This window comes from Tetrao urogallus, assembly GCF_951394365.1.
Source record: "Tetrao urogallus genome assembly, chromosome: 3".
Taxonomy (NCBI): domain Eukaryota; kingdom Metazoa; phylum Chordata; class Aves; order Galliformes; family Phasianidae; genus Tetrao; species Tetrao urogallus.
The window spans coordinates 54,383,025-54,401,510 of record NC_136815.1 but is presented as its reverse complement, the minus strand read 5'-3'; the positions used below and the strand labels follow the sequence as shown (position 1 = coordinate 54,401,510).

The window sequence follows — 18,486 nt, the reverse complement described above, 5'->3', positions numbered from 1 at the left end:
ACTTAATGGTTGAGTAACTCCTACTTGTTCAAATACAATGATTTTACAGATGAGAACAGTTCATATGTTTAATTGTACCTGCATCTTGAGAGTCATTATGTTAAAAAATATTTTTATTCACCATAGGTAGGGTTTTATTCAGGTTTTATTATGTACTGAATGCATCACTGTAAATAACCTCCGTGCTTTACATACTCTAAGACCTGTTTTCCCAAGTTTAACAGTTAAAGGGTTAGTAGTAACTGGTTTCTGTTGCACAAGAGAGAAGCATGGCCCTATCTATCTATCAGTCTAGTAAGGAAATCTACATAAAAATGTCAGTTGAGGTTGTGATGAAGCACCTTTAGAACAACTATAATGTACTAATTGTATAAGGCCATATTTTGAATTATTCATGAAGGTACGCTTTTATATTGTCACATCCTATCTGTTGGTGTCTCTGAATCACATTTCTTATGAGTATATAATTAAGCTAAGAGATAACATAATGGAAAACATAGTTGAGCAGAAATGATGTTTAAGGAAACAGTGAAACAAAAATTACTATGATGATTTAACATTCATGATTCTAACATGGAGCAACTATTGTTGTGAATCTTTTTCAGCATAATTTTAACAAAAACTATTTGCTTATTGTCGTTCTCTAAGTAACTCTTTTTTTCCTTGTTCCTGAATCTTGAGACTCTTCAATCTGTGTGTTTGTCTTTTTCAAATTCTGCCTGGAAATTTAACTTTTCTGAATTGTTTTTGACTGATATCTTTCCTTTCTTACTCTCTGGTAAGTACAATCAGAACTACATATTACTGAACTGTCCTGTTTGCTTATGGTCTTCAGTCATCCTTTTAATCTGTTAACTTACCGACCAGTCTCTTACTCTGACACCTTTTACATTCAGGTAGTTAAAATAACATAGTCCTGCCACAGTTCATTTTTTTTCAGCTTGCTTAACAACAAAACAAACCCTATGAAAGTCATACCTATTGCTAAAGCAATTAAAAACCATTTATATGTTTAGGACATTACTTGTTTTAATTAATTCTGTTAATTATAATGCAGGCAATAGAATTAAGTTCTTTCTGAAAGCATGTAGAAAATAATAAAACAGTGATTTTTTTTTTTTTTAATTTTTTTATTTTTTATTTTTTTCTTTTGGCAATACATACTTGATTTTTTTGGGGAAGGGATAATTTTCTGTTTTACAGTGAAAGGAGAAGCCCTAAATGCTCTATTTAACAAAGATTACTCTGTTTTCCTTCTAAGAATTCTGTTAGAATTTCCTTCTAAGAATAGCTGTGTAGGATGATCTTAATATAGTAGGTATAATTTAGATTGAAATTTGATTTAATAAGTGGCCTTGCCTCAAGCATTTGTTAGATTTTGTTCATTTAAAAAAAAGTTACAAGTCAACTGATGTTTTTCTCTTATAACGTTGTTATTCTGTTGCAAAAGAAGTCAAATAAAAAATTGGAAAGATAAAATTCTCTGCTTCCTGCAACACTGATTGGATATTGGTAAGGAATGGTATGCTTTACAGAAGGAAGGTGTTAAAATACCTATTGTCATTTTTAATGTCTATGCAAATGTCAGTTTTCTTTGCAAGGGTTAACACTGTGTCTTTCTTATTTTTGTTTGTAATTTTTTTTGGTCATTTTAAGTGGAAACAGTACTCAAGCAAATGCGGACTCGAGAATTTCTCTGCATTCTCCACCTGACGCAGGACATACTGACCTAGCAGGTATTGAAAATGAGGACACTTTGGAATTACAGATGAAGCAGTTTAGCCTTCCTCAGTTCTGTGTTTCCATCTTGGAAAATGCTATACCCCTTCTAAGAACAGGTGAGAAATTTTTGAACTTTATTTTACTTTAACCTATCCACTTCCATACCAACCTGTTAGGAACATTGGTATTATGAGATGTAGATGATTACTGGTACATGGTAGTTAATTATAACAGTTTTTTTTCAGAGTTTTTGTCTCGATTGTAAGGTTTGAATTTTCTGGTTGGTTTTCTTATTTCCTGCAGAAGCTTATGGTGCTTTTTACTGGTGAAGGTGAGTAGTGATAGGAAAAAAGTGGGGGTGTGTTGTGAAAAACTGCATGGCGGAATAAAATGTCACTTGAGAAGAAGGAAAAATAACCACACTTAACAGCACACTTTTCAGTCTCTGAGCCTGTTTTTTTTTTTTTCATGTTCAAGAAATAATGAACAAAAATTCTGGAAAACAGTTTGTTTTCATGATATTTGCATTAACAAATAACACTTGTATATGAAGTGAGGAACATTATGTAAAGGTAGTCTCAGTCCTGCTAAAGAATTTTACTTCAACTGAAAGGTTCTAAATTGCAAAACCTTTTGTTAGGCAATCATTTTGCTCTTAGGTTGTCTAAAATAGCATTTAGTTGTAAAACTGTCATCAACAAAGGTAATGGTAAGAGATGTATGGAAATATGTATCAATCTATTACTAGAATAGTAGTCCAAATTATTTTGATAATAAAACAAACTCATAATCATTATATCATAAATGTCTTTTCCTTTTAGAATATTGAAAAATTTAAATATTCAAATACTAACTTTTCACAAGCACATTCATTATTTTTGCAATTTTTTCTTTTACTTATGATGTAAAACTGTACAAAATTTATTTTCCATCTTCTCCATTTCAACTGTCACTTCAAATCTACAGACTTAAAAGCACTTAGTGAATTTTTTCATAATTGAATATTTGTTTCAGTGTTTCAAGTTTCTTTCTTTGCATCTTAGAGAACTAAAATAGATTCATTTTCAGATGAAGTTGTTCTTTTCTGTTGCCCTTCAGTTGTTGTTTTTTCCTGTACTTTTTCTTAGTTTCTATCTTCCACTGTGCTGTAATGAGACATGGATGAGAAAACATTTTTTTTTCTCCTTTTTTTCATCCTGTTCCCATTGATCTGAAACCTTGTGATGTGTAGTCTCACTGTGACTTTGTGAGACAGGGATATGTAGTAATGCCCTGTTCTCATGTAATAGTGTTTTCTGATTTTATTTTATTTTTCAGTAAAGTTGACAGGCATATTTATTACCATCATTACCACCATACATGGGATAAAATAATCCCTCTTTTTCTCCCAGCTGTTTAAATTACGAAGTGAAAAGAAATTAGTAAATGTACTGTAAAATTCACTTATTTGATATATTTTATAATATAACATCTTTTTGTTAAGCTCAAATGCTGTTCTTTGTTGAGATGGAAATTTTTCATTTGCTGTACTGACCTAGCTTGTGACATGGAGTCATTTCAAATATCAGTAGTTATATGGTGGCTTTTTTAGTTTTTCTGTGTTTTTTTTTTTTTTTTTTTTTTTTTGTTTGTTTTGTTTACTTTGTTTTATTTTGTTAGCTTTAAGCCATCTTGTTGATCTTAAGTTTAGTGGTTTAAAGCCAGTGTTAATACTGGATGTCTTAAAGACAATTATTTAAATCTGAACTGCAACTGATTTATTTTGGTCATTGATATATGCTTCTTACTTTACATTTAGTAATAATTATCTCTTAAGAGGCAGTGATTGCCCCACATGTTGGGAAATCAGTATCTTGCCAGTTTATTCATGTAAGATTTTGGTGAATTGGATTTGCAAGATATGTGTTTGAAAAGTAAAATGAAAATGTATTGTAACATGTTATTGCTCCCCCTTTATTCAGCTTGTTTACATGAAAGGTCAATCTCTTCCATCTGGTTTTGATCCAACTCTGTAGGTGTGAGCATACTCTTACAAAGCCAAGTATAGACATAAAAACTATGCTGGATCAGAATTGGGGTTGGAGACTAACAATTTCTGTTACTTAATTTCCATTTGCTTTTCTTTGCCAATACTGTAACAAGTTAGAGGTTTTCATAATAACATTTCAGTTTCACTTAAAAATAGCATAAGATGATGGAGATAATTCCAACAATTTAGAATTATGTTCTTCACTGCTTGATTGGGAAAACGTCCTGTTTTGTGGATCTTCCAGGGTTATGTCAGCAGTCATGTCATTCTAACCTAATGCACAAGAGTTTAATCTGTCCACATATGTTTGTATTTGGTCTTTGTCTGTCTCTGATTAACATGATCAGCAACACTAATGATGATCTATAAGAAGAATTGTATTAGATGGTTTAAAACAACTAGAAGTGATAGCTATATATATATCTCTATTGGCATTGATGGCTTCTTATGGTATCTGCCACTTTTGCTGTCACTATCTACAATTACTGTGGGTATGACTACATGTAATGCATTCATGTCTTTATTTGTGATAGATTCTAAGCAGATTGTTGTGGAGAGAGATGATTACACTTGAGTTTCCATTTCATTTAATATTTGTGAAATATTTTAACAATTTGCTAAGTGAGTCAGTTTGTTTAGCTGTATATAGTTATTTCAACTTTGAATTTGCTGTTGGGTTAATTATATCCTTTACTGTGTTTTTTGGTAGAAATATCAACATTGCATAGTGAATGGAATTTATGTTTAATGTAATTTGCTAGTAATTGTATTATTTGCTTTTAAAATCAGAGTTATAAGTGTGTTTATATATGAATTAGGAGATTATACTAGTACAGTCAGGTTGTATCAGCAGTCTGCCTATTAGGAAGTCCATGGTAGGCTAATTAACTGTGTAGCATCGTTCTCTTGGTAGAGTTCTTTATATTAGTCTAATGTAGAAACTAAAAAAATAAATATTTATTGTGCTAAATTATTCTGGAAAAAAAATAACAGTACTGACTCTGTTCTATTTGATAATGAAAAAGGCTACCTGTTGCATCTATCAACTGCTTCTTATGATGGTCCTGAGTTTGTACTGCCCTATAAAGTTGGAACAGTGGGATCAGCATTTCAATTAATTAATTACGATATTTCTATTACTGTTTATAAAGTATATTTCTTATTATTTGATGTCACTGCACTCATTTATTGTATGGTATGAAAAAGTCACTGCTTGATTGGGAAAACAGCTTGTTCTAAGCTGCTGGTGTCTAGTTACAGAAATCAAGCAATGAATTTTGAGATGCAACATAAGCAGAATTAATTATGTAGGTGAAAGTAGTTTTCCTTTATTATATCAATTAGTATACTTGCATGTTGCAGAGCTTCTGTAATTTTTGCAATACTTTTCAGGACTGCCAAATGATCTGTCTGTAGATCATGACAGCTACAACAAAGTGTTATTGCAGGTGTAATGTATAGAATTGCATGAACTTTCATCTTTCTCACTACGTTAATGACACAATTTTTTTTTTTCCTGAAGTATGCCAACAAGGCTTCTGCATAGAGTAAAATCTACAAAAAGTAGATACATTATTTTTTGTTCTCTCTCCTAATACGTGCTATAGCAAGCCATAAACTTGCTTTTTAAAATTTTTAAAACAGATCTCGAAGGATATTTAATCTTCATCATAATTTAAAAGTGAATTGAGAAAGTTCAGTGGTATATAGAATTCATCCATGTTTTAAAATAGAAACAGTCATTAAGCCAACAGTTGAGCTATGTCAAGTATCTGGGGCAAACTGTCACTTTCTGGTTCCCTTGGATGCCAGACATCCTTGGCATCCTCTGTTATCTGTTGATGAACGTACTTGGTCTAGCTCCAGGAATTCTGCCTTGATGAAACCTAATAGTCTTTCTTAGACTGCTAGACTTAGAAACAGTCTTTCACTGTTTCTCTAATTATTTGTGGACATGGGGCAGGAGCTGTATTTGTAGTAAATGTAGGCTGTGCAGTTTTAATCTTTGGCCAGGTTTATTTGTGTTCTTATGTCAAAGTTTGGAACTGTGCCAAGTAAGAAGATCTTTAATAAATACAACTAAATAGCCCCATGTTAGGAGATACTGAGTCTGAAGGTGTCATGAAAAAGAATAAATATTTGATGTGAGGGAGAAGATGTTATGGAGGAAAAGTACAAGCAAAAGTACAAGTGATATTCATCTCCTTGGCTTTCAAAAATAGATCTCACATAGAACAGTCCAGGAGGAGAGCTGTTCCTCCTATACAGAAAATGCATATTAATGAGAATAGGCAATATATTTTGAATATCTGTAATCAAGCTCTTTTTTGATGAGTGGTGGTGGAAGTAAGTAGCTATTCTGAACTTTTTTGAAGTCCAGTGGTTGTATTTACAGAAATAGTAACACGTTATCCTCTAGAATATAAGCAAATGCGGTGTTTTTTGATTTAGATAATTATTTTAGTGTTTTCTATTGTGATTTTTTTTCCTAGTTATTGACTTATGCTAGAAGATATTTTGCTGGTTGAGGGTAGTTGGCATTAATTTAATAGAGGGATACTACAGGAAAATCAAATTTTCAGTATTCAGATTTGGAATACTTCAATGTGGTGTTGTCTGAATATGATATTATTTTACTTGTATTCAAATTTATCCTCTAATTTGTATTAGGCAGCAGGAGGATGACAATGGAAGTTCTTGAGTTGCTTGTTGATGACCTGTACCTTATTGGCGATGCTATTTCTGATAACGTTTGGGAAGACGAGAGCCTTTTTGGATTGGAACTGGTAAGATTTCTTTAAGCTTTGGTCAGCTATATTTAGTAGTCCACTTTGGTAAGCCTCTGATGTTTACAGTGATTAATATACATATTTAATCTACTCACCTATCCTTTTGAAATTCCTGAATAATTTATTGCTAGCTTTACCACTGACACGTTTTTTTTTATTTGAAATGTAAGTTCTTTCACTAGAAGATACTGAAGTTTCACTTCAGGAAAATAAGTCATTAATTTTGTCTTGTAGTGAAAAGCTATTAAGTTGCCATTGAGGAACACATGTAGAAAGGGATCTGAAGCACAAGTGCTGACTACAGATGCAGAAAAGAATTTGACTTAAATGACAACTTTAACTTTGTTTACACCTTATAAACTATTTATTTAAGAGTAACTGTTCAGATCCCAAACTGGAATTTTGAAGTACCTTGAGTCCATTTCCTAAGTATAGATTCTCACACAGATTTTGACTGCTCTCTGTTGCTTGGCTGAGAAAGAAAGGAAAAAGCTGCCTCAGGAGAGATTTAAAACATTGTGGTGCTGTTGGCCTAGTAATTTAAATTACTGGAAATACATCCTGAACACAGTTGAGAATTGTTATAGACATGAAACATCAAATTAGTGAATGACAGGTGAAGTAACAATGGATGACTTGCTCTTTTGAAGTTGATGGAAAGCTAAAACATTAGCTGGCATAGCTTATGCACATAGCATAAATACCAGAGATGGAGAGACTGAAACTTGTCTAAAAGCTTGAGTTAACTGCAGTCTCAAATGCATATGACTTAAGTTAGAGTTCATGATGATACCGCTACATATGAAGCAATAGTACTGAAATAATTGTTAATTAAAACATTAGAGGAGGCACTACTGTGCAATGATCATGTATTTATAGGAACTAGCAGTGAATTAGATTTTTTTTTGTAGTAGAGTGCTGATCTGTCAAAGTCCATTGTAATTGGTCAACATTAAGTCAATCCTGTGGATTCCTTGCTGAACATTAAATTTAACAAGCTTAGATGAGAAGAAGAGTCCTTAAAAGAACTGCTTGTCTCAAGCTCTTCTCTCACTCCCCATCCTCCAAAATGCAAGAGGAGAAAATGCAATGAAAAAAAGCTCATGGGTTGAGATGAGTGGTTTAATTAAAGGAGAAGGGAAAAAAAAAAAACAAACCCAAACCGCCGCCACCAACAAAATAACAAACAACAAAACAAAAGGCCACGTAGAAGCGAAAGGAGACAATTATTCTCTACTTCCCATCAGCATGTTCTAGAATGCTAGAAATTCTAAGATGAAGCAAGCAGGAATTAAGAAAAGAAGGAAAAAAAAAAAAAAAAAAAAAAATAGGGAGAGAGTAACCAATAATGGATAATTACTGAACAAAGTATTCACAGCTAAAAGTGCAGGTAAAGTAAGATGTAGAAGTAATTCTGTTCAGATGACAAATGAAATGCTGTGTATGCTGCACCATTTCTGCAATTTTAAATTAGTTCGTATAATTATTTTAAAGGTTCTGCAGGTACTATATAAACAATACAATAAAAATATGTCAATTGTTTTTAATGATTGTTTGTCTTTGATTTGTTTTCAGAAAGACAAATTGCTTCTGGTCTTGGGCTTGCTTGGAGAAACTATACTATATCACAAAACCAATATAAGTGCAGAGCAGCCTGAGGTGATGATGGTGCATCACAGAATGGCATTTGTTAGCATTTCACTTTTCACAGTTAGATTGCTGCAAACACTTCTTCCTGTGGAAAAGGTAGGGCATGCTAATTTTAAAAGTGACTGCATTTGATTTTTGCACCTTAAGAGAACATAGAAGGATATGTTCCTCAGTGATTAATGTTGGGAAGAGTAGCCACCAAACAGAAATACATCTGATTTACTGAGGCTGAAATATGGTTGAGGAAGGGAATTTTGTCTTCAGGTATTGGTATATTCTACAGAACTTGCTGCAGAATGCAAGTCTTTAAAAAAAAAAAAAAAAAAAAAAAAAAAAAAAAAAAAAAAGAAGTTATATACAGTTTTTTAATGAGGTTTACAATATTAAATGTATATAGCATTTTTTTTTTTCTGGTATTATAAATGGTTTGCAAAACTATGCTGCCCCCTGCTTGCTTATTGTTGGCATGATGTGTGTAGTACTGTATACTCTTGAAAATTATTCTTAATTTTGTGGAGTGTAGTGAGCAATTATGTTTTATGCTTCATTCTGATTTTAAATTATTATTTGCTTCTAATGCTCTTTTAAAAAGTTAAGTGTTGTAGCTCTTCTGTTGTTTCTTTTGAATTTATTTCCAGTGAAGGTCCCATATTTGAACGTTTTTGTAGGACGCAAAGTGGTAGAAGATGTTTAAAGTTCTTTAAGAACTTGTATTGTCTACGTTTTTCATCTATCATATTGCATTGTAGTTTTCTTAGACATGCTTTAACTTGAATATCAGATAGTTTTTTCATTTTTTTTTTTTGCCATGAACATTAAGTATTTTACTAATAGTGAAAGTAGATTCTTGTATCTGCAAGTGAGTGCAGGCATATTAATCTAGTGACTTTTTATAATTTTTGTTTATACCCTTCAATGTACAAAAAATGAAATTTTAGGTCTGTGTATGATAGGAGTTGAAAAAATGCTGTTGTACTCGAGGTCAAAATTTTAATTGAATGAATACTGAACACTTGCTGTAAGAAAATAAAAACAACAAAATAATAGAAATTCCTATTCTTAGTGTGTGTTACTGCTATGTGGGGTCGTACAGATAATTGTGATCTGTGCATTCTCTGCCATCTAGTGGTTAAACAGTAAACGGGCCAATCTATGAAGTTGGTGCTGTGGCTGGATCAGACCCATCTTTTGTTTCTGCTTGCAAGTCTGGTATTAGGACTGGCATTTACTGGACTCCTACATTTAGTAATAATAACTTAAAATAACTTAAAAATAACTTAAAACTTTTCATAGAGAACTCATTTGATTTCTGTTTCTTCCTGTAAAATTTACCTAGTACCTGTAATGATTGTACTTACTAAAAGACTGCAAATGCTTTTGTTGATTTTACTATATTTTTTGACTGTGTTATTCTGAAAATTGTTTTCTTTTCTGAAGGCAAGCAAAGTTTTGCAAAAGAGCTTGCTGAGTGCTTTGTTCCTTCTGTCACTGGACGTGCCTTTTTCCTTGGAATATCCAAGCATTCACGAAGCCATTGCAGCCTATTTGGAGCAGATGAGTTCTGAGAACTACAGTATTTATAAACAAGCTTCAGAAGCTGCTTATTCGATTGAATGTACTTGTACCTTCATGATTGAAGTTCATAAGAAGGTGTAGAATTTTATTATATAAAGCATATTTTTATTAATAATAAAGCAAATTTATTTCCTATGTTTTCCTTCTCTTGTAAAAAGGGTATTTTAGTGTTGCCACAGACAACTCATGAGTATTTCATAGTATTTCAGATGTATTTAATTTGTGTTTTCATTAGTATTACTCTTGTTGTTTGTTAAAACAAACACAATGCCAACAAAGAAAAATTTTAGGTAAAAACAAAGAAATAAACACTTGCAAGTGGCCATATGATCTTCTATGCAGAAATAAATTAAAGCAAGTGCTATATTTCAATATACAGTTCAGTATACTTAAATAGTTAAATTCCAAACTGTCTGTCGATTCTAGCTCTAAGATACTGCTACTTTTGTACTGTATAAAGTCTGCATGTTTCACTTTGTTATGCAGACAACAAATATACTGTGTTTTATTAGTTAAGATTCCAGTGTGGTACTGAAATATTCTTCTCCATTAAGAAAATGGACAAGTAATTCTTGCTTGTGCAAAATACTTGTTCCATTCTCACTAAAAAATAAATCAACAAAATACAACAATAGGAATGACCTGTTATCTTGAATCTGAGTGAATACATCCTTTACATAAAAGGGTTCTGAACTTAATACAAGCAGTAGTTTAGTCGTAAAAAATTATTTGCAGCGAAGTTGCAATCTTCAAATTTAAGTGCTCACATTTAATGCATTTGTTAACTGAAAGTATGAAGACTGACATTGAAATTGAATTTGATAGACTTACTTATTTTTAAAAACTTACCCTAATAGTAATAGTGAATTCTTAAAACTTTTATTTTCTTATACTCTATTCTTGGACACCTTAGAAAGCGTTTTGAATATTGTTGGAGTTTTTGTGTTGTAAAATGTTAGATATTGTTTATCCCCATTGAATTTAATGGAAATTTTTTAGCATTTGAAGAGGTTTCATCTCACAGGAAAAGGTACTAAAATGTATTCGTTTGAAATCCAGTGAGCTTGTTAGTCAGGTACTATGAACTTCTCTGTGAAAGGCTGAACTAATCTCTCTGTAGTAGATACACTAAATGATCAATTCTGAAAGGTGAGGAAATAGCATGTTATATTTTTAATATTACTAATACTGATAGTTCCTTTTTCTTCATTTTACTTTTCAGAAGGAGAAGAATCTTACTGAATTAGTAGAATTAGCAGATCAGGCCTTACATAGCCTGCCCTACCATCAACACTTGACTTTGCTTCAGGAGAGTATTCACATATGTTCTAATATGTAAGTGTATTACTGTTTGATTTATTTGAGAAAATATATATATTTTTAATGGATAAACTTTCTCAAGTGGAATCTCTGTTTGTTTATGTGCCTGTATCTGAACTCAATTTTGTTTTGGCTATTGAAATATCTCTTGTGAACAATTTGCACCATTCAGTGATTGATTTCTTAAAAATGGAATTTTTGACCACTTTGACCACTGTTTTGACTTTTAAAAAAATTTTTTTGTTCCATTGTGCTTATGTAACTTCCTTATATTTTACTTTTGAAACTCTTGGAGAATTTATTTTGTTGTATAGACAGTGCCTTGCAATACTCTATCTCATTTATTAAAACGCCTGCTTTAATTGCATTTTCTTTTTTAGATTTCCCATGTTAGCCTCTATTAGAGAATTTAAGTTACTCTGTCATGCCTGGAAAAATTGTGTGTCAAACACTTAATTAGAAATAAAAAATCTCAGTTTCACAGTATTTCAGAACTTCAGGGATTTATTTCAAAGGAAATTATATATAAGTGGTATCTAATAATGGCTTGCAATTATGAAATGTCAGAATACTAGGGCTGCTCCAAAAGTAATTCCTCCTGTTTTATGTTGGCCCAGAACATCAGATATGGATGTTGGTGGTATGGCAGTAGAGGCTGAACCTTCACATCAGTATTCCATTCCATTTTGTTGCCGTACAGCATTTGGCAACAGAGAGGCAGTCTGACAAAATGGCATCTGCTGCAGATTTTTGAGTGTAGCTTGCAGGCTCTTGTTCATCACTGGCAGAAATGTGGCTAATTGTGGTGAATATGTTGAAAATAGTGATTTGTAGCTGAGAATTTGCTTTATCAAATAGTGTTATTGCACTCTTTATGTCTGTTGCAGTTTCCATGGAAATAAGTGTGAGGCATTATGTTCAGAGCAACTTTTCAGTATTCTAGTCCTTTTAGAGTTAATCATTGTTAACTCTATAATAATAATTTTTCTGAAAACAGGAATTTCACTTGAATTGATTATTATATTTGTACTAATGCCCATACTTCTTGTGATAGTGAGATGGACTGTGGTCTCTTAACAGTAAAAACAAAACAGAAGAAAAGCACTGGAATCTTCATAATTATAATTATCTGAAGATTCTATTGAAGCTCTGATTGACATTAATGTTTTTCCTAATTGTGATGAGAGGATTTTGGAAAAACTGATCTTTGTTTCCTTATGTGTATGAAAAGGCATTTTTACAAATGTGAGATTGATAGAAAGATTTTGTTAAATCTTTTATGATCTTGAACTTTTGTCTGTCAAGTCATTTTTCTTTTGAGGCTCTATATCCTTTCAGGAAAGATTTTTGAGTTATTATCTTGAAACTTTACAGGAAAATTTTTATGGACATCTATGGTTCCTGTAAAATAAATGTACTTGATATATGCATGAAATCATAGTTTTATAATTTATTATACTATTTATTATCATTTATAATGTAAATTTAACTATTTTTCATTTTAAGTTCTAGGTCTGCCCAGGCTGACCCATTGCTCCACGCTGGGAGTCAGAATGTTCTTCTCCGTCTACTGGCTCATCCTTTGCTGAATATAAAAGCTGAAGCTTACCGCTGCTGTCTGGAAGTGGTTAAGGTTAGAACTACTGTTTACTTACCATTCTTTGTTGTTGTGCTGGATAATGTATAATGTGTGATTTCCTTGTGAAAAGCGTTGTTACTGCAAATTCTGCTTACCATATGATATGTTCTTATATCTGTACAGGCATGGGTTTGCAGTTTGCTATTTTATTCTGGTATCTAAGACTACTTAGATTAAACTTCAGATACTTCTATTCAGAACATTCATAAAGGGTGAGGAAAGCCAGTGACTGACAACTTTGCTTTTTTCAAAAGGATTCTTAGTCATATTGGTCACTATTTGTTGTTTTGTTTGATTTTGTTTCGGTTTTTGCTGCTGCTCTGCAGAAATATTTCAATTTAAATTAGTTTTTACGAAGAACTGAAGTGTTCACTTTTACTTGTCTGCTGAAATTGGATTGCCCAGCTTCTATTCTCTTCATGAGGTTTTTCACTTTCCTTTGTTGTGCTTTTTTGATTTAGTCAGTATTTTTTGTTTGTTTGTTCCTGAGCAAAAGTCATTTTGATTTGGCTGGTTGTCTTCTCTTTGCAAAGATGTTTGCTTAGACATGATAGGATAATGAAGTACTGACATGTTCAGAATATATATATATTACTTCAGTTTAATTGCTCAGACTGTATAAAAATGTGGAAGAAAATTATTTTTCATATGTGTAAATGTCTGGAGAGTGTTTAAGAATATGTAATTCCTTTTATGTGCCAATTTTTTTTTAAAAAACCCACTACCTGAGGTTTTTGTTTGTTTATTTTAATAAAGATAGGTCAAGAGCATCAACTACTTAAAAAAGTGTATGGTTGTATTCTTAATTAACAGTGTAGTGTCTGATTAATCAGATCATTTTAGGTATTCACAAATATTAACTTTTATCAGTGAAAGCAAAAAACACTTTTGCTGTTTGCCTCCACTGAGTGACAGTTGTGAGATTTTTACCTGTCTGTTAGGTTTCACTTATATTAATATAATAATACTGGACAACATAAAATTTAGCCATTATTTAAAATTAAAATCAATTGAGTTAGTATTTCTTATTCTATATAGCAACTGCATCTTTTAGTCAGTGATCTACAAAGATGTTTCTTCCAGAACCATAATGTTTAGTTTTCAGAACTTTAAGTCTTCCAAGCTGCGTGGATGCCTTTCACTACATGACAACTCCAGGCAGTATTGGAATCTGTGTTGAATTTTAAAATTAACTGTCTTTATTTTTTACTGAAGGGCTGTTTAGATATTCATAATGTTGCTGAATCTGTGTCTTCAATCTGCCATGGAGTACATTTTCTTCTTCATCCAAAAGTTTTATATGAAATTGCTACATTTGGACTTCAGGAGGAAAGAAATGAGGTACTATCTTCAGTATTTATAAGTTGATATTTAGTATTTATAAGTTGATGTTATTATGGTGCTCTAAGGCTTACCTGAAGTTTTTACTACATGGTTTTTCTATACATGTGTAGGAAGAGTGAAGGATTAAAAGACCAACAAAAAGAGAAATGTTATGTATTTCAGTCTTTTTTAACAGCCTGATATTTAATGTGACATAATTGAGAATTTTATTTGTATTTTCTTTTACAGTGTTGTCAAACTTATATAAATTGTTGCATTAGTTTCTTCTTTTTTATTATTTTATTTTTATTTTTTATTTGAGCAGGTAAGCTCCTCAGCCAAGGCTATTCTGATGCATCTATTGCAGGGCCAGTTAGTAATGACGATAATGACTTGGAACAAGTTTCTTGAGGCTCTCTATCCCATCATTCCTGTTCTACAGGTACTTCTATGTGCTGTTATCAGTATTTAATGTATGAAATCTTGTAAACAGCAGCATGGATCTCTTAAAGCACAAATGGAATATTCACTGAAGTAGCAGGTGGGAAGTAGATTAACAGTGAAATACTCATGTCAAATGGTGAAATCACAATCAAAGTTACTTCTTTGCTGTTTGCAGCAAATTTTAGCCTGTTATTGTAGTAGAAATTGACAGTTACTGACTGAGACTTAATTTTTTGAGGATATGAGTGGAAATCCAAATACACTTCGAAACATTGCCATTTAGTTGGTGTTAGTTAAGATATTGGAAACAGTTGGATAAATTTGAACATTTGTAGATCCTCTGTGATTGTACAGTTCTCTGATCAAGTTATGTGGTCAATAAACAGCAGGAGATGTAAGATATATTTTCTGTCTGTTTTGTTTTTTTTATCAGAAGTATCAATGGTTAGCACTATCTTTAGACTTTAGTCTGCATATCCGTTACAATGTACCCATTTATTTTCCCTATCTTTGCTCTTGGCTCAGTCTAATAGTTTTGCTGCCTTCAATTTTTTTTTTTTTCCTGTTTTTTTTTCTCTTGTTTTTTTTTCTCCACTGCTAGACACTTTCCTTCTATAATCTATCTATAGGTTTCCAAATACGCAGTTTTGAAGCACCTATTTGGTCCTTCCGGGTGTTTTTTGTTTTATTTCATAGAATATCCTGAATTGGAAGAGAGGCACAAGGATCACAGAGTCCAATTCCTGGCTCCACACAGGACCACCCAAAATTCAAACCCTGTATCTGAGAGCACTGTCCAAACTCTTTTTGAACTCCAGTAGGCTTGGTGCCATAACCACTACCCTGGGTAGCCTGGGTGTTCCAGTGCCTGACCACCCTCAACCTTTTCTGAATGCCCAACTTGCCACTCTATTGGCACAGTTCTATGTTGTTCCCTTAAGTCCTGTCGCTGTCACCAGAGAGCAGAGATCAGCACCTGCTCCTCCTCTTCCCCTGTGAGGGACCTATGTGCTGCCATGAGGCAGCATATGCCCTCTTCTCTGTTCTGAACAAACTAAGAGACCTCAGCTACATCTCATGCATTTTGCCCTCTAGACCATCCACCATCTTTGTGGCCCTTCTTTGAATACTCTCCGTGGACCAGTTTTATATCCTCATTCCCCAGCCTATATAGATATCCAGGGTTGCTCCATTCCATGTGCAAAGTCTGGCACCTGCTTTTGTTAAATACCATGTAGTGGATGATTTCTCAGCCCTGTAGTTTATCAAGATTTCTCTGCAAGTCCTCTCTACTCTCAGGTCAACAGCTCCTTGTATTTATTTTCACTTGTATACTTGCTTATGTGTATCTTCAAGTCCTGTGTCCAACTTGTTCATGAAAATATTGAAAAGAACTGGTCATAATCACAGAATCACAGGGTTGGAAGGGACCTCAAGGATCATAAATCTCCAACCTCCCTGCCACATGCAGGGTCACCCACCTCCCCATTTAATACTAGACCAGGCTGTCCAGGGCCCCATCCAACCTGTCCTTGAACACCTCCAGGGACTGGGCATCCACAACCTCTCTGGGCAGCCTGTTCCAGTACCTCACCACTCTAAGAACTTTCCCCTGACATCCAACCTAAATCTCCCCTCCCTCAACTTAAAACCATTTCCCCTTGTCCTGCAGTTATCAACCTTTGCAAAGAGTTGATTCCCCTCCTCTTTGTAGGCTCCCTTTAGGTGAGCTGGAGCCCTGGGGAACCTAACTAAAGAGTGGCTACCAGCCTAGTGTAAGCCTGTTTACTATAACCTTTTGTGCTCAACCCATCTGCCAATTGTACATGCCTTGTGTTATTTTTTTGCTAACTGCATGCTGGACATTTTGTCAGAATGATACTGTTAGATCACCAAAACCCTTGCTGAAATCCCCAAAATTCCACCTTCTGGCTTCTACTGGTTAATTAGATGGGTTACCTTGTTACAAAAGGAAATCAAGCTTGTTTACTCTTGTTAACTGGTGTTGATTGTTACCTGTGACTACATTGTCTTTCAAATGTTTTTCAATAACTCACCAGGCACTTAAGTGATGTTTACAGGTCTGTAATTACCAGTGAAGTCTTTCTTGTCCTTGAAAATTAGGACGTTTGCCAGCGTCCTGTTGAATGCAAACTTTCCTGATTCTTTTGAAACATAATTTGGAGAGGTCTTGTGAGGTTTCTTTCTCTTGCTTAGTTTTATTTTGAAATATCATTACTGGTTATTATTTATGCTTACTAGTATCATTGCCAGAAACTACTTCTTTGCCTGTGTCTCAGTATTACTATAAATTGGAAAAAAAATCATTAAACAAGATGGTCCTTGAAATAGAAGGATCAGATTGGATGTCTACCATAGTGGTGAAAAACTGAAAGGGACTGGAGAAAGGTTACTGGTGGAAAAAGCTCTGAAGAAACATCAGCTTCTCTGTTACATAAATGTATGCATTCTGTTGATATTCAAGATTAGATAGTGATTTTAATATAACTGTAGGCTAAATGTATGAGAAGGAATTCTCTACTCTCATTTTTCTAGTATAGTTTTTCTTTATGCTGTGGCTTATAGTGACTATATAAACAAACAAAGAAAGCATTAACAGAAAGAGGGTTAAAGTTTCAGGTGAAACAGAGCCATGTGAAATCTTTAGATAAACTTTATGCAGCATAATTTCTTTCACGGAGGAATTTTTATCTACAGGAATTTTTTTTGTTTGTTGCGTTATGTTTGTTTTTAGTTGCTGCTGCTTTCACTCTCCATTGGTACGCGAAGGAATGGGAATTACTTGTCGAATTTGCTAAGTTTTTAATTTTTTCTTTGCATTAATTCAGGGGATTTGTTTTTGTTTTAGGGTTACGCTGACACAAAGGATGAGCTAGGTAACTGCATCCTCACTTTGAGTGAAACATCCTCTGACAAAGGAGATGGTATTCTCCCTACGACTACCAGACTACGAGCTGCTCTGCGTCTTCTCTTCTCAAAAAAGCACTTGTGAGTACTGCCTTGCAACATTTCAGCATATCTTTAATGTTGTGACAAAAATGTCTTCTTCAAAACAAACCAACCTAAAAAACAATTGAATATTATGCAGTGGGTTGATTTGAAAGGTATAAAGTAAATCCTTTGTTCTCCCATACTATATTAATTTTATAAATTAATATTTAACTGTATAACTAACATTTTATGGTATGAGCTCTATTTATATATTTATTTTAATTGTTTACTCCTTTAGGGTTCGTTCTGTGGCGCTTAAACATTTATTATTTCATATTTTGAATGAAGAAGGAGCAAGCTTGAAACGTCCATGTCTGCATGGCAGTGTGTTTACAAGTATATCAAACTTATTTATTATAGAAGGAGCTATTGAGCTGAAATTGGGCGATAAAATGGAGTCCATATTTAAGGTAAGCGCTATCCAAATACTGTATCATTGTTATAGTGATACATTGTAACAATCATTTGTTACTCGTTTGTTCCCTTGTTTTTTTTTTTTCCCCCCCTCTGTGAATCAGTTAACAGAAAGATTGAAGTACAAAGGGAACAGGCTTGCCCTGCTTATGACAATTTAATTTAATTCAGGTCTGATTTTTCTCAGTGTCTTTTTTCTACAAAATCTGTTTTTACTGAAGATAGGTTTCGATATAAAAATATTCTAAAACATTGGGAAACTGTGTGTCTGTGTTTTCCGAGTATTGTTGCTTTTGTGGAATGAAGAAATAGTCATGAGTATGTGATCTATGGGAAAATTATTCCCTATGCATTTGGTCAGTTAAGCTGTGTTTTCTTATTTATTTATTTCTACCTCCCTTCCATTCTTTTCCTTTCTTTACCCTCAAGAGATTAACACTGTTATGTTAAACAATTGCTAAGGTGATTCCTCTCTGTTTTAAAATTATTCTGACCACACTTGATTTATAATCCAAAAACCATAATATGAAATCTGTACAGATGTAAAGAATTATTTTAGTTCGTTTAAC

General features: G+C 33.1%; 1 protein-coding gene across 1 annotated transcript in view; it reads left to right on the top strand.

The window, feature by feature from the left end:
- The window catches only part of RTTN (rotatin), a gene marked incomplete at both ends in the record, with an annotated part of 77,792 nt that overhangs the window by 9,303 nt on the left and 50,003 nt on the right, over window positions 1-18,486 (top strand). The window contains 10 exons of the mRNA XM_079533350.1: window positions 1,657-1,838; window positions 6,422-6,537; window positions 8,116-8,286; window positions 9,628-9,840; window positions 10,988-11,100; window positions 12,592-12,718; window positions 13,940-14,065; window positions 14,373-14,489; window positions 17,361-17,500; window positions 17,742-17,913. Coding sequence (XP_079389476.1) covers window positions 1,657-1,838; window positions 6,422-6,537; window positions 8,116-8,286; window positions 9,628-9,840; window positions 10,988-11,100; window positions 12,592-12,718; window positions 13,940-14,065; window positions 14,373-14,489; window positions 17,361-17,500; window positions 17,742-17,913 — 1,477 coding nt within the window. The remainder of the gene's footprint in view (window positions 1-1,656; window positions 1,839-6,421; window positions 6,538-8,115; window positions 8,287-9,627; window positions 9,841-10,987; window positions 11,101-12,591; window positions 12,719-13,939; window positions 14,066-14,372; window positions 14,490-17,360; window positions 17,501-17,741; window positions 17,914-18,486) is intronic.